This window comes from Gavialis gangeticus, unplaced genomic scaffold (genome assembly GCF_001723915.1).
Source record: "Gavialis gangeticus isolate Ggan-Ray unplaced genomic scaffold, GavGan_comp1, whole genome shotgun sequence".
In the NCBI taxonomy this organism is placed as follows: domain Eukaryota; kingdom Metazoa; phylum Chordata; order Crocodylia; family Gavialidae; genus Gavialis; species Gavialis gangeticus.
In genome coordinates this window covers 10,365,335-10,389,647 of record NW_017729012.1, presented here as the reverse complement: position 1 = coordinate 10,389,647, position 24,313 = coordinate 10,365,335, and the positions used below count along the sequence as shown (strand labels likewise).

At 46.3% G+C, this 24,313-nt stretch overlaps 1 protein-coding gene across 2 annotated transcripts in view; it reads left to right on the top strand.

The window, feature by feature from the left end:
* The window catches only part of EFCAB5 (EF-hand calcium binding domain 5), a 54,876-nt gene that overhangs the window by 19,077 nt on the left and 11,486 nt on the right, over window positions 1-24,313 (top strand). For both annotated transcript variants that reach the window (XM_019511240.1, XM_019511239.1), the window contains 10 exons: window positions 1,425-1,581; window positions 2,284-2,347; window positions 3,994-4,064; window positions 11,885-12,040; window positions 17,378-17,477; window positions 18,253-19,299; window positions 20,602-20,673; window positions 20,762-20,854; window positions 21,382-21,596; window positions 22,795-22,951. In XM_019511240.1, the coding sequence (XP_019366785.1) occupies window positions 1,425-1,581; window positions 2,284-2,347; window positions 3,994-4,064; window positions 11,885-12,040; window positions 17,378-17,477; window positions 18,253-19,299; window positions 20,602-20,673; window positions 20,762-20,854; window positions 21,382-21,596; window positions 22,795-22,951 (2,132 nt within the window). The remainder of the gene's footprint in view (window positions 1-1,424; window positions 1,582-2,283; window positions 2,348-3,993; window positions 4,065-11,884; window positions 12,041-17,377; window positions 17,478-18,252; window positions 19,300-20,601; window positions 20,674-20,761; window positions 20,855-21,381; window positions 21,597-22,794; window positions 22,952-24,313) is intronic.

Genomic DNA, 24,313 nt, shown 5'->3' with positions numbered 1-24,313 from the left:
TCTGAGCAGGGCCTGATGCTTTCATTTTATTTCCTGGGTGCAGCTGCCTGACCCCCTGATGAGACCAGCGGCTCCACACCCCTCCCTGCAGCTTGAGTGAAAGCATCCAGAAAAGAGACATTAGCTTTTCCAACCCTGCCTTACCTTATCTGGGACATGAGCCACATCTGCAGCAGCTGTCTGGCACTTGCCGGGTGTCCCTTACTTTAGGGGGATGCCAGCTGCTCACTAGCGTGCTAGCCCCACGATCTTTGGGCCCCAAGAATTTGAACTCCACCCCTGCCTTGGCCAGAAAGCAGTGACAAGAGTGCAAATAGGAGTAACACCACTTACTTGGGCTGGCTTTAGACTGCTGTAACTAAGAGCAGTGGAAGTGCACTGCACATTCATCTCAATACAGAGACAAAGACTCCAACAGTCCTTTGACATGGGTATAAAAATACCTTCAGACTACTCCCTCCAGCTGTGCTGAAATGCTGTACAATAGGCATAGTGAAGTCTGTTCATGCAATTGTTTTTGTGAAGCATTTCAGAAGTTAGTGGAGTCTGAAAAAAGCCTACACAGGATGAGTTTAATAAAATTCTCATGTGCTGTGTACAAAATGGAGGACTGGCAAAGGCATCCTTGACAGGTCAGAGAAGCAAAGCAGGTACGATCAGGAAGGAAAGGAGGAGGTTTTGGTTCAGACTTGCAAATTCTGCATGCTCAACAAAAAGCAGAAGTCTGGTAGGCAAATTAATCCTGTCCTGAAGCAGTGAGGACTTCATTGTGTGATTGTACATACGAAAATTAATTCACTATAGTTCACTGCCAGTGAAGCCTTTACGTGAGATGGTACATAGGCTCTGAGACAAATGCATAATGGTGCAATTTTGTTGTTAAATCAAGTGTAGCAAAATTATACACCTCAGCTCCCACTAAAATGTTCAGCAGGAAAATTGAAGAACTTCTACATAATTAATGATTAGCACCATTATAGATGTGTTCAGTTATTAAAGGCAAAATTCATCACTGCTGTAACTACACAAACCGGTCGGGTTGCACCAGGGATGATTCTGCCCCTAACTGCCTGTCGCTGTCTGGGCTCAGAGAGAGTTCACTGCACTTTCCAAAAAAAGGTTTTCTCCATAATCATGCACTTGGTACCCAGAAATTCCTCATTCAGATTCTCGGTTGCATGGACCTACAGGAGAAGCATATGCTACACAACACAAACACTCTCACCTTCCAAGGGCTGCCCACAGTTCAGATATCTGGGCTGATTACTTATTGCCCACAACAGCAAATCCCTCATTGGGGAAGAAACCTCATACCTAAAAGTACAGTACTTGCAGTGAGCAGCTACTCTCTTCCTTTCAGCTCTTCAGGGGAGACCAAGTGGAGCTTAGATCAGGCCATGACAGTGTCTTTCTAAACTGTACAGGCTAGCCAGGATGAAGTCAGAGGTAAAGAAAAAACGTGAGCAAAGGGAGCAGGTGGAGAGAATCAAGTCTCAGGTGACAGAGATGCGGAAGCAGGCCCTGGCAGTGCAGTTCAAGGAGTGGACGTTGGATGTCAGTGGAAGGATACCGCTCGCACTGGTAACTGGGGCACGCACCCGTAGCAGCACTGCTGCATGAACCCCAGGGAGGAGGGGAGCAGAGGCGTTTGTGGCATCCCAGTCTGCTGTAGCAAAGAGCAAAAAGGGAGCAGCAGGATGGTGATGGTCTGGTGATCAGGGTGCAAGCTGGGGGCCTCGGTTCGGGTCTGCCCCGCCAAAGACTTCCTGTGTGAACCTGGGCAAGGCGCTGAGCCTCTGTTGGCTTCGGTTCCCATCTGTACAGTGAGAATGATATCAGTGCCCTCCCTCCCAGAGGTGCTATGAGGCCTCAGACAACTCAGAACCCATGCCAGAAATCAGGAGTCAGTTATTCCTGTCCATCCAGACCCACCATCAAGTCTCCTTTACTGCCTTTTAATCTGAGCCGGCAACGTTGTCTTGAGGCCATCATGACAGACCTGTTTGGGTGGCTGGCACTGGGCTACAGAAATACCTTTCCTAGCTGCTAGATACATCACTTGTGTAACTGTCCTTAACCTCATTATCACTATGGGGATTTAACTTACCCAGGGCCTGAATTTCTGCTAGCAGGAAGGTGCCAGAAGGCAACAGCTGTAACATCCATGAGGATGGCTCCACTTTAGTGGGAAGGTCCCAAGACAGCCAGAGATGCCTGTTCTTCCCAGCATGAATGTGTTAATGATCACAAAAGCAGACCTTTAACTGTTGCTTTGATTTCTAGGTTCAGAGCGCCCTGAGGTCATTTCTGGATGTTGTCTCTTCTGCTTCCCCGGGTGCTGGACGAGGTAAGACCACTAGGTTCTGGTATGGTTTCTGGCAGCACACGTGGGCAGAAGGAAAGCGAGCATGGACTCTGCGGGAAGAGTCGAGCTGGCGAGGATGCTGCCTATAAAGGACGAGCCTTGCGCATTTGGTAGCGGGTGAAAAAAAGGAAGCACAGAAGTGCTGCTCCCTTCTGGGGCTTGAGAGAAACCCTCGAGATTCCCCAAACAAGTGCAGCTTCCTTGGCCAGTGGAGGAATGACAGTGACCTACAGCGAGATAGGGCCCAGACACCAGCATACGCAGCAGTGAAAGGATTTACATAATTCTTGTGCACTTTATGGCTTACGCTTGACATCATTAAATAATGATAATTGAATACATAGGGCTAGAACTAGGTTGAAGTGGCAGCATAAAGTCTGCTGTCAGACCTCTTAAATAAATAGAGGTATAATGATCATCTGTAATCACCAATCTCTCTGCTGGATGTGAGGCTCTACAGGGCATGCCAGAGCACATTTCAGTCCTCCACCGGAAAGAGCCTTGATCCTTGCCTTTGCCCAACCCATTCTTCATTGCAGAATCTGTCCTCTGAGCTTACATCGGTAACGTGCAGTGTCAATGTGCAATGTCAACCGCTGTCCTCCCGTGCTATTGGCGCCGTGGCGCTGCTTCCTAATTCTTCCCAGTCTGATGGAAAGCTGGCACAGTAAAAGGAGAAAATTCCTGTTCAGCTGTTTGATCTACAGTTGTTCAAGACAGGCGCTGCAGTAGTCTGCTAACAGCTCTGCTCTATTTCTGGTGCATTTCATTTAATAGAGTCCAGTGCCCACTAGGTGAACATTAAGCCATGTTTTATAGTTTAATAAAGATAATGTATAGCTTATGAATGTCTTGAGAAACAAGAAGGATATGGGCTCCACTGGGAGTTTACTTATTGTTCCTGATGTTTCACTTGCTGTATTGTAGAAGAAAGAATAACAGAATAATATTCCCAACAGAAATAACATTTCTCCTCTCAAGACCTTCTACACAAACCTTAACAGACACTTGGCATTCTTCTCAGTTCCACTGCTGTGGCCCAGAATTGGGCTAAAATATGGTTGCAAATGTAAAGTCAATAGGATTTTCTTCATATGGCTGCTAGGCTGACAGGTTATTGCTCTCAGGATAGAGGAGATCTGCTTCTTGTTAGGAAGTTCAAAGTTATTTTGCAGTTCAATGTACCAGTAACAGGTTCCCAACATTCAAAGGAACTGAACCAGTCTATCACACTATGAAGCACTTCTGCCCTGACCTAAACAGAAGTAACTTTGAAGTCAGTGTGAGTTGTACCTTCTTATTGTGTGACCCTATGGCCAAGAAACATTGTCTGTACAACCAGTCCTGATTGCGAGCAATTGGCAGCAATGACGGGGGTCGTAAGAATCAGAAGCAGTCTGCCTTTGTACACTCAGGAAACTCACCATGGATTTGGGAGCAGAGGTGAGCAAACAGGATCTCAGTGTAGGTACTTCATTTCTAGGCACTCACACAACCACAGTGCAACGTGGCCCTAGATACATGCAACACAGCAGGAAGAAATACACATTGGAGGTACAAAATGCCATACAATTCAGCAGGGACTCATCTGCCCATATTCTGGCTAATACCAGTTCCTTCTCCACCAGAGATCTACGACAGAAAGCTGGAAACCATAGACACGCTGGAAGCAAATGTGAACGAAGAAAAATTTATAGAGGTGAGAAAATAAATACCTAGGTCTGGTTTAGCGCTCTGTTTTTGTATTGCACATGCCTTTGAGGGGTGGATGAGAACACTGGTAGATGAACAGCTTCTCCCTTCTGCCTAATCCCAGATCGTGACTTTGGTTGCAGCAGGGCATTTCATGGTCTGGGTCACACCTTATCATCTGCATCCTCATATCCCTTGCCTGCCAGCTCCAGTGGTCACGGTCCTTTCTCTCCAGCCAGCAGAGTGGAACACTACCATTTCCTCCAGGGCCGCTGCCTGTGCTGGTGTGTGGATTGATTATCAGGGGACACTTTAAAAGCAGAGTTGTTTAAAGCATCTCCCTCGCTTCCTCTCCAGAGTGCCTGAGGGCACCACCTCTGCTCTGCTGCAAGGCGCTGAGTCCCAAGTCACTCGTGAATTCTGATTTTGCATCAGTCATTCACAGGAGACTTGGTCCCCAGTGCAACCATCATTCTGCCATAATTAGGGCTGTTCCAATAGAATTTATTATTCCTACAGAAATTCTATTAGCCAAAGTAAAATACAGCAAAATCTAATTCAGGACGAAGAGCACTCCGGTTTTGACTCACAGCGGGAGTGTGTTCAACCACTGTGTTGTTGTTTCCATTTAAAATGTACTCTAAGGGGGGTGTGCAATGTAAGGTAAGAGCAACCTTTCTCAGGGAGCTTAAACAATACGCACCTTCTCCCATGTATCCTCTATCTGGCACAAGTATTCAGGGCTGATTATCATGATGAGAAGCTCCTGGCCTGCATTTGCAGGGAACCACCAGTACATGTACTGTGCCACAAAGCAATGGATCTAAGAGGTCAAACGGAGCATCTCTGCTTCCTCCGCCTCTTGCCTCCCAACTCCTCTCCTCCTTAACTTTTTATAATTCAGCAGATTACGGATTAATTCAAAGTAGTGCCCCATTGGTGCCTGTTCCTGTACAATCTATGAATACTGGCTGCATCTACATGAGATGCTGACTGCACAGTTGTTACTGTGCAGTCATTTAGTACTTGCATACACAAGTACTAAATGACTGTACAGTATCTGGCATTACTGCCCAGTAGCATCCCTGCACAGCTTTTTGGTGACGCGGACTGCGCAGTAGCTTGTTATTACTGCCCAGTAGCATCACATTACACTTTGTGCTATGCAACGCTACTGCGCAGTAGTAACGAGCTACTGTGCAGTCAACGTCCCGTGTAGATGCAGCAACTGTGCGTGAAAGTATGGGCGTGAACCTGCATGTATGTGTGGTAGTGCATTTGTGGTGCCTGCCGCTTTAAGGGCTGAGTCAAGCAGCCAGCAGGTGCTTGATTGCCACAGCCATTTTAAAGCCCTGGCTGCCTATATAAACCCAGCAGTTTGCTGCTGGCACCTCAGGTAGGAACACTGCCTGGTTGAAAGATTGTAGGAAGCATCTTGTAAATAAAAGCAGGAAGCTCTTGGTCCTGAGTGTAACCTAAAAGTGCACCCTGCTGGGGGTGGGTGGCCTGGTGGGGCTGCTAGTAGTGTGGGAGTCCCCAGGAAATGCCAGGTCAGTTACCACCCTGGTGAAGAGTGGGCTGGGGTACCTTACCCCCTAGCCCCCATGGCTTGGTGGATACAAGGGGCCAGGCATAGCTATGGCCACTTGAGCCTCCACCTGGGAGGGCACCCCTGGAGTCGCGAAGGAGGGGGTAGATGTATAACCTCAGAGAGGGCCTGGGAAAGGGCTGAGTAGGGCTGAGGGTCAGCCTCAAGGGCAGCCCGAGGGGGTTTCATAGTTTCTAGGGTTGGAAGGGACCTGAGAAGATCATCTAGTCCGACCCCCTGCCATGGCAGGAAAGAGTACTGGGGTCAAATGACCCCAGCAAGGTGTTCATCTAACCTGGTCTTAAAAACCCCCAGGGTAGGAGCCAGCACCACCTCCCTTGGAAGTTGGTTCCAGATCCTAGCTGCCCTGACCATGAAATAGCACCTTCTGATGTCTAACCTAAATCTACCCTCTGCCAGCTTGTGACTGTTGTTCCTGGTCACTCCTGGCTGTGCTCGGGGGAACAGGGACTCCCCCAGTGCCTTCTGATCCCCCCTGACCAGTTTGTAACAGGCCACAAGATCCCCCCTCAGCCTTCCCTTGTGGAGGCTGAACAGGTTCCGGTCCCGTAGTCCCTCCTCATAGGGCCTGCCTTGCAGTCCCCTGATCATGCGAGTCGACCCTCTCTATGCTGTCTACATCCCTCTTGAAATGTGGCGCCCAGAACTGGACGCAGTATTCCAACCGCGGCCTGACTAGTGCCGCATAAAGGGGGAGGATCACCTCTCTGGACCTGCTCGAGATGCATGACAAGGTGTGGTTGTCCTTCCTAAGTGCCTCCCCACGCTGCGGACCCATGTTCATCTTGGAGTCAATGATGACTCCAAGATCCTTTTCCGCCTCCGTGCTGACAAGAGGGGAGTTCCCTAGCCTGTAGGTATGGTGCCGGTTGTTCCTCCCCAGGTGCATCACCTTGCACTTGTCCGTGTTGAAACCCATCCTATTCTTATACGCCCACCCTTGTAATCTGTCCAGGTCTGATTGTAGCCTGCTTCTTCCTTCTAGTGTGCCCATGTCCCCCCACATCTTAGTGTCATCAGCAAATTTGAACAGGGTGCTTTTCACCCCCTCGTCCAAATCACTGATGAAGATGTTGAACAGAGCAGGCCCGAGGACCGAGCCCTGCGGAACCCCACTGCCCACGTCCTTCCAGGTCAAGAAGGACCCATCCACTACCACCCTCTGGGTGCTCTGGGGTGTGCTGAGTAGGGCTGTGGGAAAGCCTGAAGGGCAGTGCATGGGCCACTCCCTTGGAGAAGGAATCAGTTGTGAGGATGATGAGCATGAGGGGTGAGTCCTGACCCTGGTAAGTCTTGCACAGCTAGGAGGCAAGTGTGTGTTGAAAGTAAGACCTGTAGTTTGGGCACAATGACCTGCTGCTCCAGAGGGGGAGTGAAAGTCTGTGTGAAACCCTGGAGCACCAGTTGTGGTGTGGGGTGTAAGCATCTTGTGCATGCCATCTGTGAGGCATAGGCTGTAATGTAGAGGAGGTTTGGAGCCACTGATAGTGCCCCCTGGCATTGGGGTGTGTAATAGGGAGTCTCCTGCACTTACCACCTGTTTATGGAAATGGCCAAGTCATGGCAGACTGCCCCATAGAGACAGGTAGGTGGGCTGGCATGAGACCCAGCCCTGAGCTTGCCCCCTATCACAATGTGCCAGCATCACTAAGTGCATGAGAATGAGGGCTACTGATGGTGACTACAGGGCATCTTTGAAAGAAATAATTGGGCCATAATAAATGCAGACACTGCCAGGGGCCAGTCATTGTAATCACAGACAATGAGGGTTGAAGGGAGCTCAGGAGGTCACATTTAGTCCAGCCCCCTGCTCCAAGCAGCATCAGCCCCAACTAAATCATCCCAGCCAGGACTTAAAAACCTCCAAGGATGGAGACTCCCCCACCTCCCTAGGTAACCCACTTCAGCTCTATGGTCACTTCATGCCTTGAAGGTAATGTAACTGAGCAGTTAAGTCTCTTAAAAGTTGGTCCATTTCTGTAATTCCTAAAGCGGGGTGGAAGATGACCGAACACTAAAGTGATCTCCGGCGGAGGCTCAGTGTTTTCAAAAACCAGAGGGAGGTAGTTAGCCATTTAGTCTGACATCAGGCGTAAGGCAGGGTAGATGTGCACCTTATAGACCAACTAAACCAGGGATGTGTAACGTAAGATTTTGTAAGCAGGGGGCTTACTCCATTGGATGCCAGGACATAAGTCTGTGATTAGAATTTGGGCAGATAATCACTCTGTACCCCTGTGTACCAGGAATGAAACGTACTCTTCAGTGAATCAAGAACTCCTTGAGGCATTGGGCGGTTGTGCGAGAGTCACTGCTCATTTAAAGCAAGGTGTCTGAAAGGGATTTGTGCACCCTCGGATGAATCCACATGAACCGTGCTGCGCTGGGCACTGTCTGTCTGCCTCGGCAGGTCCCGTAGGCTAGCCTGGAAAAAACACATGGCAAGTGGTGCCATCTAGTGGTTGGAGTATGGGACTGGGGTGCAGCTGACTTGCTGCATGGCCTTGGCAGAGTCCCTTAGGGTGCCTGTACGCAAGTGCGGAGGCTGCTCTGATGCGCTGTAATCATTAATCCAGTCTGCTGGAGCATGGTAATTACCATGCTCCAGCAGCCTCCTGTGTCTTGTGTATTGGTGTTCCCACGCTTCGAAATGGTGGCCAGGGTGCCTGAACTAGAGCTCGTCAAACAAGCTTTTGTTCAAGCACCTTCACCTCCATCTTGAAGCACAGGGATGCTCATGCACAAGATGCCTTGGCACTTTAATTACAGTGGTTCTCAGAGCCACTCTAAAGTGCCACCCCCACAGCACATGAAAAGTGCCTTTAAATATTAATTCCTTAAGCATCAATTCCTCTTATTAGGGTTAAAAAATGGCTTGTAAAGAGTCTCATTCTCTTCATTCATTTTCCTCCTGTATAAAAACCAGAGTATTATTATTATAAACTCTAAAGAAATGGGGCAGTTTGGGTGGTGGGTCTTCCTTAGAGGCTTTCTCCATGAAAGTACTCTCTAGACAAAGTAACCTAGTGACCTTCTATCATGCGTTTCATCTACTTGTTTGGCATATAACTTAAGCAGATGTTCCCAAATTTTTCTGTCCATAATCTTAGTGCCCACTGGCATGGAAAAGGATTTGCTGTAATGAACAAGTTACAAAGGAAACATCCAAGAAGTCACTTTAACTTACCGAAGTCCAGGAATATAATTAAGGCTTCCAGTCTGGCACTTTCCCCTTCATTAACTAGAAAACAACCAACTTGGCTCAAACTGCATTTACTGAAAATCTCTGTGGGCCAAGACTGCAGCAGCTGAGTTTCCACCTATGGCAGAGTTGAATTTTATGGCTGGGCTATAAACCTGTGGAAAGGACCATTTAGAATAGAAATGATGACAGCCCCTTAACTTTGCAGTGCTAGTGGGTACTGTTATGATAATTAAGAACAGAGCATAAAGCAGCTGTGCAGAGACTAATATCAGGCAACTGGGTGTGATTTCTGTCTCCTGCTCTCTCAGGAGAGTTGCACTTTCAGTATTTTGCATAGAGATGCATTTCTCTGGTAATTGGTTGAGGATTCCTTTTTTCCCCTTTACCATGAAATGAGGTATTTTTACATTTAACCTTAGAGTGACTGCATTTAATTAAGGAAATGTGTGCAGATAACGGGAGCTTAGAGAACCACTTTTATTGCTAAAATAAAATGCTAATGCATGATCTCCACAGAACGTGAATGAGTCCTGAATTAATTCATAGTCTGTTCAAGCTAAAAGAATGCTTTTTAAACTAACAGATTTACTACCTTTTTTTAGCTTCTAATTGAGTGATCCAATAACAGAAATCAGAAATGGAGCAGACCTACAGCATCAACTCCCCTGGTCTCTATGCCAGCCAGGAGTATTCCTACAACCTCCTGGTTTTCTCCGGTGCCTCTTCCAGTCCAGGTTTAAATGATTCAAGTGATGAGGTTTTCACCACTTTCCTTAGGAGACTATTTGACAGTGTTAATAGACCTCATTCAGGACAGCTTAAATTTACCTTTGTTCACCAGTTTGCATCATCCTTTTAGCAGATTGAACAGCATGATCTGCCCCCAAACTAATCCAGCCCTCCTCACACATGGAAAGAATAGATTTTTAATGAAGCTGAAAATTAAATAGCTCTTTTTGTCTTTCTTCCTCACATTCAGTGCAGCTCTGGGTTTCTTAATGACTGGTACAGAAGCAGTGGAGGGATCTTCTGAGCATGCAAAGAGGCTGACTATGGTTCTCTGTATTGTGATTCTTTCAGCAATAGGTGGGAGGTTATTTTTTTTTTTTTTTTTTTTTTTAAGAGTGCTTAGAGTCTGGAGACTAATCCCCACCAGTTGAGCAAATGCATTATATCCTGGGCCTACATTATAAAATGCAGGGCCTAGAATAGGAGTCGAAGCCTTTTGAGAAGGACTTTAGGGCAAGGTTACGCTCTTGGATCTACATGTGGCCTCATCAAATTCTGTTGAAATCAGTGGGATCCACAGATGCATTAATGGGTGGAATTTAGAAGTATTTGTTTCCAACCGTAAGTGGAGTGTCTTGAGAGGGAGGGAGCAAGTGAGGGTTTGTTGTCTCTGCTTTTTCCATGATGGATGAGACACTCTCAGTAAATAAGTATAACGACAGTTACCATGTGGATAGCACTTTCATTAATATTTGTAAAGCGCTCTACCAATGGAAAGTCTAAGGTGACACGACTAGAAAAGCAGTGGCCTAAGGGATCACTTCCTTTAAAAAGCAGAGATAATTCACTCTAATGGGCTATGACTAGCAGTGAACTGAGTTGGCCAGAAAAGGGGAGAATGCACAAGCAGCACCCCTTTGTCTAGGGGTGAGACTGCTTTTGGCTACCAGGAGTGCCATCGGGGAAGATGTGTTGTGGGAGCAACGGCTGTTGGCTCTGGGCTGAACCATGCCCTTTCCCTTACTGGAAGGGAAAAGACAGCGTAGCAGTGGGGACTGCAGAACAGCTCATGTTCACTTATCTCCCATTTGTAGTAGGAAGCCACATTAGTATTAACAGGTGGACAAGCCGTTATCATACCTTTCTGCTGGCTATCTCTTTTCGCTATCGCTCTGTCACTGGGGGTGAGGAAAGAGAGGTAGCTAGCCGTGGCAGCCTGAAGGAGGGGCAAGGTGGCACCTTAGAGATGAAATGGTTCAGAAACACATATGCTTTTATAGGCCAGGAGTGGACTTTCATACCATCTGAGAGAGTAGGTTGTTGCCTACAAAAACTTATGCTTTTCTGAATGAGTGACTCTATCTGGTTCCTCCCTGCCCCACTGGGTGTGATAGTAATGGTAATAAAGACCAAAGGCTTCAATACTTATTTCTTGGTGCCCTAAAAAGGGATGTATGGGGAACATGCCACATCTAAGAAATTGCCTAATAAAGTTATATGGATCCTCCATCCTGCAGCCAACGCCAGAAAGCTGCCAGAAGAATTCCACCCAGGCCTTGGGACTGTAGTTTATTCTGCCAGCCATTATTATTGATGTCACGCAAGCCACATTTCTAGAACAGTATTGCTTTTGCTCATAAAACCCACAGAGCTATAAATCCAAGGTGTTAAAGTGTCTCCGAGAGGGGTTTAGAATAAATCTCAGCTCAGTAGTATTCCCAGTGTCAGAGGACTTCGGTGACAATAGCGTTGCTTTCAAAAAGTAGTTTTTAAATGTTATCCAGACTGTTTCTCAAAGTCTGAAATCTTCGGGCAGCAGTACCAGTATTTTTGTGGCATTAGAGAAGGGAGTCATTTTAGGTCCTGCAAAAGCCAGTTGCTCAAAATGCCACCTCGGGAGTAACACCAAGAATACTGAACGTGACAGAAAAAACACACCAATCCGATGTCACTGCTGGTGTAACTCCAGCCAGGCCTGCCTAGTTACAGCAGGGTGACGCCAGCCCAGCGCCTTTGGCCTTTAGAGAGTCATGAAATGACACTTTGGGTCGGAACTGAGACTAACAATGTGGGAAGTATTTGCACAATGGAGTCCCATTTTTTTTATTGGAGCTACGTGGTGTTTGCAAAATAATAACGGGCACTTGTACCTAAACCCTTTTTTCTAAATTTAGGCAGGCATTCCAGCCTCAGTCCCCTACATGCAATGCAGCTTAAAATGCAAAAAAGGAAGATATTCAAAGGGGAATTATTTATTTACACCTCTTTTCTTTTTCTTCCACAGTACGTGTATTCTTATATTCAAAACTTTACAAGTGACATGTTCCAGGGGTTCCTGAAGCACCTCTGCCAGTGTGCGGATGAACTCCAAGATATGATCAGACATAACACCTGGAGGCAGATGTTCACTGATCTCTTCCTGGACTGTTCCCATGGGAAGGTAGGGCAAGAAACACTCAAAGTATATTCAGCATCACTGTGTTTCTTGCCTGGTAACTCTTACTAACACAATTGCTTCTTTTTCATTCCTAGTCTGTAGCTCCAAGTTCTCGATTTGAATTTACTCCCCGTTGTTTGGATAGCAGCAATTGCTACATGGTAAAACAGGCTGCTGTTTGTTATATAGATAGAAAAGCAATCTACATCCTCTAAGCCCAGTGTGTAATTAGGGGTGGAACACATGGCCCTACAAGATGGCAGGGAGTGGGGTAAGATAAGATACAAGGAGAAGTAAATTGAGGTCTTGACTGCCTTTGATATATTCCAAGGTAATTTTCATAAGCATATAAGAGTTAATCCCAGCATCAGGCCAGTTTTCAGCTCAGGCCGCCATATTCTAGAATATATGGACTTAGTACTACATGAACAGAATACATTGGATTAACTATACTTCCCTCGTGCCTTTCATCCAAAAAAAGCCTCAATGATTTATAAATAGTTTTTTAAACTTAAAATGCTTTGCAAAGGTAAGGATTTTTTGGGATGATATCTTTTATTGGACCAGCTGTATAGTTGAGATACAGTTTTGCACACAAAGCATTCTCCTTCATTTGAAAGCTTGTCTAACTTTTATCCCAGCTAGACAGTTGATCCCATTACAGATTTCATCCCAAAGTATCTTTGCCTCTCTCATACATCACTCTAACATTTGCAAAAAGCAAGAGAGCCTCTCAACCCCCCAAGCTGTGTACTACTAGTACTATCTCCAATTTACAGATAGGAAAATGAGACGCAGGGAGCTAACGCAGCGAGTCTGCTACAAAGCTAGGAGAAAAGAGAACCCAGGGATTCCACACTCAGTTGCATCTAAACTCTGTGATGCTTCTTCCTGGGATCATATTTATCCCAGTTAAAAGAATGACTGTATAATTTGAAAGCCCATAGATAATAGGAGTTGAGAGAGCAGTGGTGTGAAATGTTAGAAATTGGCTTTTACCCCCAATGCGTCCAATAGCCTTAGTTAGCCATCACTGTAGCCTTTTGCACCACAAACAAGTTTCCATAGTATTGTACATTTTTCCCCATACATGTGTTGCATATTCCATTCATTGCCCTTCTACTGGTGTTTCCAGCACACCTACCGGAGGGAATGAACTGAGCTCCATTGTATTGTGCAAATTATGTCAGGGCCTCTAAGAGAATGGAAATACCAAGTGCATTTTGGCGGCAGCACTGTGTTTAAGAGAGCAGCAGGCAGCTGTTATCTCTTTTCAAAGATGGAAAAAAAGGATGCATCTCAGTCAGAAAATACTTAATTTTCCCATCAGGGCAGGCCATAATGTATCCTTTTAGAGAGGAAAATCTAAACCTCCATGCTATCTGTTTGGATTTTAAAAGATTTCCTTCCGCTGTTAGTATTTGCTGGCCAAATGCAAGGAAATAGTGCGTATGCAAGCACATGTGACAAGGAATGGGATGATAGGACACACTTTACATCCTGTAGGTGTAATTTTTTTTTTCTTTTCAGATTAGCCTCAGGTGTCAAAGCAACAGTCCAGAATTTCTGCTTTACTTTGGAGTGGATCTGGTTTCAAAGATTTAAATCAGACCTTTTAATGCTACTTTTTTCTCACCTCAGTTTTATGATTTTTTTTTAATAATTGCCACCTCTCTGTTACTGATGATATTAGTATCTCTGAGACAAAGAAGCATTAAAGCTGGAATAATACAGAAGGAAAGAATAGCTACTGGTGTAAACTATCACTAGGTGGGTGGGGAGCATTACCAGACTACCAAGATGGCTGCTAGAGACTGGCTCACCAAATCTAGTTTACGAATTACAGCACAGTCAGTGCAGATCTCAGATCTGACCTGGTTTGCCTCCCGTAATCGGTCCCAGCTGAACTATACCCACAGGGAAGATTTGAGATGCAAGCCAGCCCATACTAACTTCTGCCATTTGAGTGTGATGCATTACCTGTGGTCCTCCTTCTGTGAAGCACAGCAAGCTAGTTATTTCTGACTCCTGATCTGCATTTGCTTGGTGGTAGGTAATTATTGCAGTTTTGCAGGGTGAGTAGTATTGTCTGTCTCAATGACTTGCAGTTAGAGCCATGGAGCTGAGAGAGCAGTATTTAAACTACAGTTGAATTACAAGGAATCCTCCCAGTCCTTCTGATTTCAGAGCTGCGCAGCGGTGAGGGTATCGGCTCAGCAAGAACACCCTGCATTGACCAGTCAAAAACCCTGTTCCAAAACCAGGCCACAACAAAATGCAGCCTCATCTCTAAAATCATAGAAGAAAAGATATTTTAAATTTGATGCTTATGGGCTGGATTCCCTTGTGTCTTGATGCTTTTAGCACATTTCCTGGCAATGCTGTAACTGTACCTGCATGAATTTGTGGAGACATTTTACACCCAGGGCCTTAGAAAGTAACTGATTACAAAACAGATTGTTTTTTCAAAGTCCTGCAGTCTTGAGCAGTTGTATCTGATTACTTTGCAGGAACAGAAAGAACAAAGATTCCCTTATCATTCTTCCCCATGCTGTCCTTCCTGTGTCGGGCAACAACCAGGATATTTTGGTGGTCGCAGTATATACATCCTTTGTGCATAAAGGAAAATAATCAAGCAGCAGTCACTGATCTGCCAGTGGTCAAAAGGTGGCAGCTGGCTTGTTAATGGGTTGGGGAACCTTTGCTGGCCGTGACTCGGAGCTGTCACCATTGGAATTGAAGTGGAGTGGGTCGTCCAGTCCGCGCAGCAAACATCACTGCAGTACCACTGGCTGGTCCCCGGAGCATGCTTCTCGGACCCAGAGGTGGTGCGGAAGAGTTTGCATCAAGCTGAAAACAAGATGGAAAATCCCTGCCTCCTTCCCCTTATGGCATATTCAGTAACTTCTTTCCTCTCTAAAATGTTTTGTGGTTTTACTGGCATTCATAAGATCTGAATCGGTGTAAACTGTTCTCAACGCTGTTGGCATTTCACAGTGCCAAAAAAGCATCTGAAATCAAGAGCGGCAGCTCTGGAAAATAATGCCACATTCTTCTTAATTACTTTTTGGAAAAAAAAAAACTGCATTAATGCTGATGATTTGCAGGGCAACTTTCAGGTGATTCTGACAGGCAACAGCTGGGGGAACCTGAAAGGAAAATAAGGGCAGGGAATGGAAATACTCAGTGGGGCATCCAAGCGTTAGCTAGTGGTGAAATAACATCTTTAAAAACAAGTTCTGACAGTCCTGCTTTTGCATTTGTTATGGAGATGCAGGAGTTGACTTGGATTATTCAGTGAAGTAAACTGGTTGAAGAGCATGGGAAAGTGCAAGGTAGTTGGATCTTAATACTGAGAGGATGTAGATAAACTCTTTGTGTTGTATAAGTTTAGGAGACAAAAGCTGGAATTATTAGTTCTTCTTACCAGCAGGACTACAGGAGACCTATGTGACTAACAATGGGCTCTAATTGATCTTCATGGATAGTAAAGCTCTTTTAGCCCCTGTTCTGGTTGGTGGCTCTGGCTCCAATTTTTTCTCTCCCCGCTGTTGTGGAGCACACCATTCTTCGCCCCAGAGCTGGCAGCTTTTTGGTACTGCTTCACGCTTTGAGTTTTGCAAAGCTCTTTCTGATCACTTAAGATGAAAGGTGTTACAGTAATGGAAAATATCACTTCCTCAGTTCCTTACCTTTCAGCATTTCCTCCTGGGACGCTTTATTCAGTGCCTTGGGGCCCCTGATTCCAGCTGAACGCGGGCCGATCTCGCTTGTTTTCAGGTCCAGCCACTTTTCTTTTTAGATTATAAAGAACAAGGCTACCAACCCACATTCCCGGGCTCACTTCCAGAATGCAACAGCAAACTTCTACATTTATTTCTTCTGCCTCAAGGCATGGAAAATTTGACCCAGACTTAATAGCTTGGTGAATTTTGTATTTGACAGTTTTTACTCCACGAGCAAAACCTCAGAAGGCAATCAATAATTCAGATGTAAAACTCGTTGCCACAAATAATGGATTTAAGCACTTCTATGCTTTAATCAACTACTGTATTACACTAATGGGAAGGAGATTACAAAGGTGGTAGCCCTGAAACAGTGACAACATTAATTCATCCCAAAATGGAAAGCTTACAGTCCTTAGGGATAGCTTTATTTTATTTTATTTTTTTAAAGCCACAGTTGCCTGATTAGAAATCCCCAATTGCACTGAAGCTTTCCAGCCTTTGCTGTCCCCATGCCTTTGCTGTCCCTATGCCTTGTCTGAGCAGAAAGGACATTAATTCTATTTTGCATATAACCGAGGACTGTGACCTGCTGGTACCTTGCGGGGTGCATCTCTGCAAGGGCAAGTCTGCTCCAATGACACTTCTTAAGAGTAGCAGGCAGCCCTTTAACAAGCTCACAGATGCAGCCCTGCAAACAGAACCATTTCAAGGGATGGGAATGCAAGACACCCTGTAAGAAACCCATGCAGAAACTTTCTAATTGTGCTCAGTTCACCATTGGGTCTCTCTTATAGATGAGAACATCAGAACTGCCACTTAGTGGATCATTCCCTAGGTCCTGCTTGCCCAATCTGTGTCGTGTGATGGCAGAGAGTGGATGCAAAGAGGGAGAGACAACTGGGTCTGACCAGGGTTTTTCCTCCTGTTCCTCTCTCACTTGCAGCCTCTAGTCTTTAGAGTCCAGGAAGATCTTGTTCGTTCACAAGCTGTATCCCTAACTCTGTTTTATTGTGACATTTGCAACAGCGCATGTGAGAGAGGAAGTTGGGGGGCTTCTTGCCATAACCCGTCGGACTGTTGATCTAGCTCGTTTCACTGGTAGTTGCTGAGATGTGATGTTTCAAAGGACGCAAAACCAAGCTACCTTTGCCCACCACCACCATTATGGTGTAACTGCATTTTGTGGGGGCGGATATTCCTCCATGACACCCTCCAGGCAAGCAGCATGGATCCTTAAAGCATGAGATTGAATGACTTTCATCTCTACCTGCAGAACTCCTGTGTTACTGTTGGTCTCAAGATTATTTAGCCCTAATCTATGGGAAATATGCAATGACTTGCATACAAGGTAGTATGCACCCCTTATGCCCATTGAAGATGAGGTTCTGGCCCCTGTGAACTCGACCTGACTTTAGTGGGGCACAAGTTTTCAAGTGGAAGGTATCATGGGGCCTCACGGTACATGAGTCCATTCTTGGCACCTTCAAAGGCCTGAACTACACTCGGAGGCTTTGCAAACTGTACAAGAGGTTCCAGCGCATTATATTTTGATGTAAAAAAAATTAGAAATGCAGAAACTACTTTGAACTAAAAGCTGTAACCTTCTGTCTAGGTTGGTCTCTTGGACAGACAGAGGATACTGGCCTTACTGGAAGACTTCTATGAGAGCAGCCCAGTGCTTGCTAAGAGAGGATTCCAAAATCCACGACAATGTAAGCACTTGAGATGTTTGGGATGGGTTTAAAGATGTGAGACACTTTCTGAAGTCATGTCAGTCACAAGCAAAACCCAAGAAGTGTACAGGCCTGCGCTGGGACAGGCTGATATCTTTGCAAGCTATGTAATGGAAGCAGTGGATTTTTGTCAACGTACAAAACCTCCCAGTGGCAAACTGAAGTATTGCTGGAGCATACTGTAGTATTTCTGTAGGCAGCATTGCAAGAAAGATCATTTTCCCTAAAAGAGCTTTTCTTTTTGACTGGCATGCCTGATTATAAATGTTATCTCTGTCCTTTTTAAATTTAAAATTTCTCCATGAGCATGGAAGAGTTATAAAGAACACAGAGAACATTCAATTTTAAAAACGCAATGGTTTTTTTAGATGTTAAATCACTTGAGCGTGTCCTGCTGAGATCAGGAACAGTGGAAATTACCACACTGCTTTCTTTTTTAATATGGAAAATGACAATGTGAGAGTGGTGTTTGCTTCAGAAACATGGTACAATGCACATCTTGAGAGCAAACGAGTTCTAGAGGTAAAGAAACTGCCCCCATTACAAATGCTCCGTCTCCAGTGCCAAACATTGGGCGCCTGACTGCTGCTAGTACTTGCAGGTGGTGCATGTTCACTAGGGAATATAGAGTAGGTAGCCTGTGTCCACTAAGGAATACTTTTCTCCACCTCTGTATCCTCTTGCACTGTTTCCCCTCTAGTTAGAGAACATAAAAACCATAAAAACTATCAACTAAATGTCTTTTCTCTGTTAGGGCCAATAATTGAATTGCAAGAGATTGAGCTTGCTGAGTTCTGGGGAGACTTCAGTGGTGGACAGATCGTTTCTGCAGAGTCCAGGGAAACATTTGCTTGTCCTCAGACCGAAGTTTCTAAGGGAGAGACCCTACCACCTGAACCTCTACCCAGCAGTGGACCAGCTACAGATAAGCTGATGGAGGAGTCAGAATGGCCTGAGGCAACTCCAGATGAAACGGGGAACCCGGAAAAGGTGGGCACAAGCGAGTCTGCGACGAGCAGTATCCATACAGAGGAACCTGGCTTAACTGTTGAGTTGTCCAAGACTATTCCAACACCAGCCCATGAAGAAGTGAATACAGTCTCAGAGGAGAACCCTGCTGCCGAAGGGCAAGTGAGCCAGAAGAGATCTTGTGCTACTACAGAGACCGAAGAAACCACCCTGTCACCCAGCCCACAAATGCCAAACACACTCATGAGAGAGGAATTGGGTGAGGTGAGCCAAGAGGATGCCAAGGGAGGAACCACTGTCTCTGAACCCAGCAGTTCAGATGAGGATGCCACCTTTAGCCATGAGACTGCTTCAAGTGAGGCAGCTGGGATAGACCAACAGCCTGACGCTGGAAGTCCAGGGAGCTCAAAAAACGCGTTCTCAGAGCCAGCTTCTGGAGCCAGCCAGGAAAAACTCTCTGTGGCTGAAGAACCAAGTAAACCTGTTCCTGGCCCGGACTCTGAAGATCAGCGTATAATCTGGGATGGAGAATCTGGTTCAGAAGGACAGCTCAGTCAGAAAGAATATGCTGTGTCTCTCGAACCAAGCGGGGCAGTTCCTGTTCCAGTACCAACACCTGAAGTGGAGAACAATGTTGCAGAAGAGGGTGGGGAAGCAGGGTTATCTCTGGCTGCATCCAAACCAGATGCTGAAGAGGAAGCTGCAGTGCTGGGGAAAGAAACCCCAGCAGGTAAAGAGGGTGATGCAGAGGCACAGGTCACTCCATCAGGATCACGGCAAAGTAGAGAGACTGGCAATGCTGCCCTGCCGCATGAGCAAGACCAGCGTGAAGGTAAAACCTATTGTCCTGTGTGTCGTTGAATCTTATTCTCTTTCTACCCAGAGACATGCGCTGGTTTAATTGGAACAACATTTTTTTAAACCAATTCAGAGCCATTGCAAGCATGTGAATAAACACTCCCACTTCAGATTAAGTGTGGCTTTTATATTTCTTTAGAAAAGCAGGATTAAATTTAAAATAAGATGCTTTAAACCAGGTACAAGTGTTGATGCAAAACCCAGCAGTGGCTTAACTCAAATGCATGTAGTTAAATTGGGGGTAGCTTGGAAGTAGACGGGCCTCTGGTTTTTATATTTTTCTCAACACAGCCTTCCCATCACGGTTTCACAGTATGTTCCACTCGCAAGATATCAGGTAAATCCTTCTGTTGGTGGTATGTGTTCAAGCCATTTGAAAGCAGATGGGCGCTCTTTCATGCATTGTTAGCTAATAAAGGAAAACTTAATGTTCCCTTTACCTCTGCAGCTTCACAGCAGGGGGAATCTGATAATGTTAAACGTAGAAATGTGTTTTAATAATTATTAGGAAAATGAGATGAAGACCCCAAAGGAGGTAGATTATGGCATCAGATAGAAACAGCTTGTTTTAGTCTCTTGTTACATTTCCAGAGGGAATATTTTACTTCTCAATTGCATACGAAAGCTCTCACTTTAGGAAGGCTGCAGTCAGTCAACTCCAGGGCTTGCATGAGGTACTCTATACACATTATTGGATGCTGATGCAGGAACAGACTTCCCACAGGTAGTCCAGCAATAATTTATCTTATGCCCCGGAGCTAAGGCATCGCAAGGGCTCGGTCAGTGCTGTGTCCTAGTGACAAGCTTCATGCCTGTAGCAGCGTTTTGTTTTTTTTTTGTTTTTTTTTGTCAAGGGCCCAAAAACAGAGAGCGCAGGACCTTTGGACTAACTGCACCTTGCACATAACCAGCAATATCCAAGCAGTGGGCAGTGTTCAGTGCACAGGCCATACCTGGCACTCATACAGTGCACTAAGTTCGAACAACTCTGTACAATGGGTTGAGCTTGGGAGCTGTGGAGCTCACTCAGGGTGGGGGGCCGAGGGATGTTGGAATGGTTGCGTGGAGTTGGGTTTAGGAAGCGTGAGGTGCACAGAGCCAGTTTTACAAGGTAATACTTGCACAGCATAGAATAAATACCCATGTGTGATGAGGGTAACTCCAGAGACACAGAGGTGCCATGTGTTTTACATGGGTGGGTTCTGTCTATTGACAGCATGGCGTTTGGGCTTCCTCAGGTTCCAGTTCATAGATAGTGCCTTTGTTTAAATTTCAGCTCCATCACATTCCCCAAGACAAGAGGCATTTGAAGAGGCAAGCCAGGAGATGGATGAGATTCCCTGGTCAGGTGACTGCTGTTCTGACTGTACTATGCTATGAATTTAATACTTGTAAGGACACTGCTTCATCTTGCATAGTCTGCTTTGTCTTCCCAGGTGACCTTCTGACATCTAACCTGAGTTTCGGGTATAGCAGTTACGGTGACCAAATTCCAGAGGACTGGAACAATGAAAACTCCAGATTTCCAGGTATCAGCCCAGTATGTTCAATTTAGCTGCTGGGTGACTTGGAGTCTCCACTACAAGTCCCTGAACCCTCCCAGAATTGCTGAAACATCACATCCCACAGGGGATATTGCCCATTGTATTGTGGGGCTTTTGCCAGATACGGCAAGCGTGATGTGTTGGGTCTCCCAGACTCGCAAGGGTTTGCATACCAAGCTTGCATCAGGCAGACCCACTGTTTGCATACCGGTAACTTCAGCTGCCTGTACTGAGTAACATGGCTTAATGGCATTTGGTCTGATTGTGCTAGATTGTAAAGAAATATTATTGGGGTTTTTCCTCATTATGCAGAGATAATGAGGAAAACACTTCCTTGATGTTTCTTCAGCCCAGATTCAGGAAAACCCCCACTGAATAAAGACTTTGGGATTAAGCCCATGACTTGATGTGACCACATCAGGTTAGCATTGGCTTCCTTGCACATAACCAGAGGTATCCAAGCATGGTTCCTTGCGCATAACCAGTAGTATGGTGTGCTTTCTTCCTTCTAGACTTGCGTATGATCATGGCAGAGATTCAGACCCGTGGTGCCTCCCGAGCCAGGAGTGCCTTTGACCAGAGCTGTCTCAACCTGCCACAATTTGTACAGCTCATGGAGACCTTTGTTGGTGAAGACACCTCTCTGCCTACTGTGAAGAGACTTGTTGCATTCATAAAAAGAGGCTACATACAGACTGAAGAGGAAAAACTTGAACAATTGGAAAAAGTAAATGCTGGCAGGTGTTGCTGGTATTATGTATACACAAAACATCTAGCTAGAGGCTTAGGAAGTCAGCTTGCTAATCCTGTCCCAGCTGAGTTTCACTCATGTCCTCACTTTCCAGTCCTTGCTCTGGAGTCTGTTTCTTCCTTTGTTTGCACGTGAGCTTTCCCCACCCTAGCCCTGCAAGTGATGAAAGGTGAATTCTGCCACGGGTTGTCTGCCTGTAGTAAAGCCTGGCTCAGGAGAACACCAGGTGTACAGCCAGCTGGAAAATAGCTTCAATGGTTCAGTTCTGTTTATTCATCGCCAGAGGGCAAGTCCTGTCCAAGGCATGTTATAAGAACCTACTTTGCATGCATGTATGTGTTTGTGGCTGAAACATGTACTAATACATATGTATGCATGCATGCACACAGGGAGTATGTACCCCCATGTACTGACCCTTGCACACAAGCCGAGTGTGCCCAGTATCTCTGTTGTGCTCCTCATTATGCCGGCCTGTGGCTACCTCTCCAGCTGCAGTTTCCTCGGATCTCGTTCTTCTTTTGCTCTGTGCTGCTGACCTAATTTGGATGAGATATTGGATCTGACAGCTCTGCCATCCTCATGCTGAACATGGCACACTTGGCTATCGTTGTGGATTTAATTTCAAACCATTTTTAGCATCTGGTGCTGTGCACAGGTTGGTTCTGAGGGCCATGCAGCACCGTAGGCCCCGGCACAGTTACGAGCAGGGCCAGAATCAACAATTTGCACAGAGACCCAGAAATAGTGAGCCCTGCCAAATCCTGCAGAGTCGCGTACAAAGCCCAGATCAGCCTTGGCTGGAAAGGCTTTTCTGTGCTGTGAAACTGCCACCTGCCTGCATTGATCCCACCAGGGCTTCTGGCACAGGCTTTTTTTCCATGGCAGGAGCAGACCCCTTTGAGAAGCTGACGTTGGTTCTGCGTAGTAGTGCAGAGCTGCTGCTTCTGCTTAATGTTTCCCAATATCACCCTGGTTTTATGACTGTCATCTCCTTCAGATTTTAATGGCATATTTTCAGTGGTTGCCTAGCCAACGGGCTTTTTATGACTGAGCAATGAGCCAACCATCGCAATTCCCCTCCTGGCCTGGACTCTGAGCTTGGGTGCCCATACGTTATCAAAGACCAGCTTTTCCTCACTGCTTTCCCACCTCTGTCTCTTCTCCCCTGTCCTAGGTTCACCGTGAGTCTCTCTTGGCCCGACGGAAACTGCTCATGGAGGCTCTTTTTGAGAAGTGGGACAATGAGGGCTCTGGGTTCCTAGACCTGAAAGAGGTGGATTCTGTGCTTTGCATGTTTAAGGAGGGAATGGAAAAAGAGGCTCTGAAGAAGGGTAAGAAAAGAGTAGTACCCATTACCAGGTCGAGCTGAACACTTGTCTAGGGTGTTGGACCATTCAGTGATGGTGCGAATGACATGATGGGCAAGGAGCATGTCTTACCTGTGTTTGCAAATGCAGTCAGAAGCAGAAGGGACTCTGCCAGAAAGAGAGAATGAAGGTTTGTGAGTGAGATGGGCAGCAAGTGTCCTTGTCTCCAGGCACTCGTGCCCTTTGGGTGTTGCACTACCCCCTTCCCAGCCTCCAGGAAACGCTTGGAGAGTTCTGAGCGTTGGCTTTCAAGCAGAGGCACCCTGCTGCCTTCACCATGTAGTGAAATGCTGAAACAGCCACTCAGTCACCAAGAGTTTGGGTTTGTAAAAACCAGTTCACAGTCCCCACAAAGAGCACAGCTTTCATGATAGGCAGAGGTTCAAGTCAGGGTTGGTTTGGGGCTGTGAGGTGCACAAGCCATCTCATCTCCCCGAGTCAGCTGAGCAATGGTAGGCCTGGGGGAAGCAGCCTGGGGGAGACAATAGCATAATGGAGGGGAACGATGAGGAAGCAGCCCAGGGAGCCGCCTTGGTGGGAAGGGCACAAAAATGGCCACAATCACAGCAGCAGCTAATTGCACTGTTACAACTGGCACTGCCCTGGGCATCGTGGGACTGCCTGGCTATGCCTCTGGTGAGACACGTGTGCAGCACATCACCTGAGTTTCCTCTGGCAGCCAAGCATCTGCAGACATCCAACCTACGGATGCTGGCAGGCACTGTATTACTAACCACTGGAGTGACAAGGGCTGCTGATGCACTACTGAGGCACCCCTAAGACCAGCCACTCTGCCCCAGACCTCCTCCTGAGACACTATATTCATCCTTGTCACTCACTGCTGATGAGAGCAAATTCTGTTAATCCTTTCAAATCCTCTCATCGTGTGCCACGTCAGGCCAGCTGTAGGAAGCCATGTCATGCCTTTGCATTGTCTCAGTGGCCTGGCATGATGCAGCAGTTGGTACATGGCAGTGGAATTAACCTGGAAAGTGGCCCTTCCCTTAAGTACACTCTGTCCCTGCAAAAGCTGGGGCCTGCATTCTCACCCAGCTCCTAGCTGCCGCCACCACCAGCATCTTGCAATTATTGTTTATAAATCAGCAGCACCAACCTCTGCTAGGCAGCTGTGCAGAGAAATAAGAAGGCAGTCCCTGCTCTGAAGAGCTTCCCCCCTCAATGACCAATAACGAGCAAAGGGTGGGAGAAAAGGGTGCAACATATAAATGATATAGAATTGTCCCTAGCCATTTCAGACTCATCTGTCAGACATCGTGGTAGAAGCCTGTCTTGGAGAGGGAGAGGGGCCTCCCAGCCTGGGGCAGA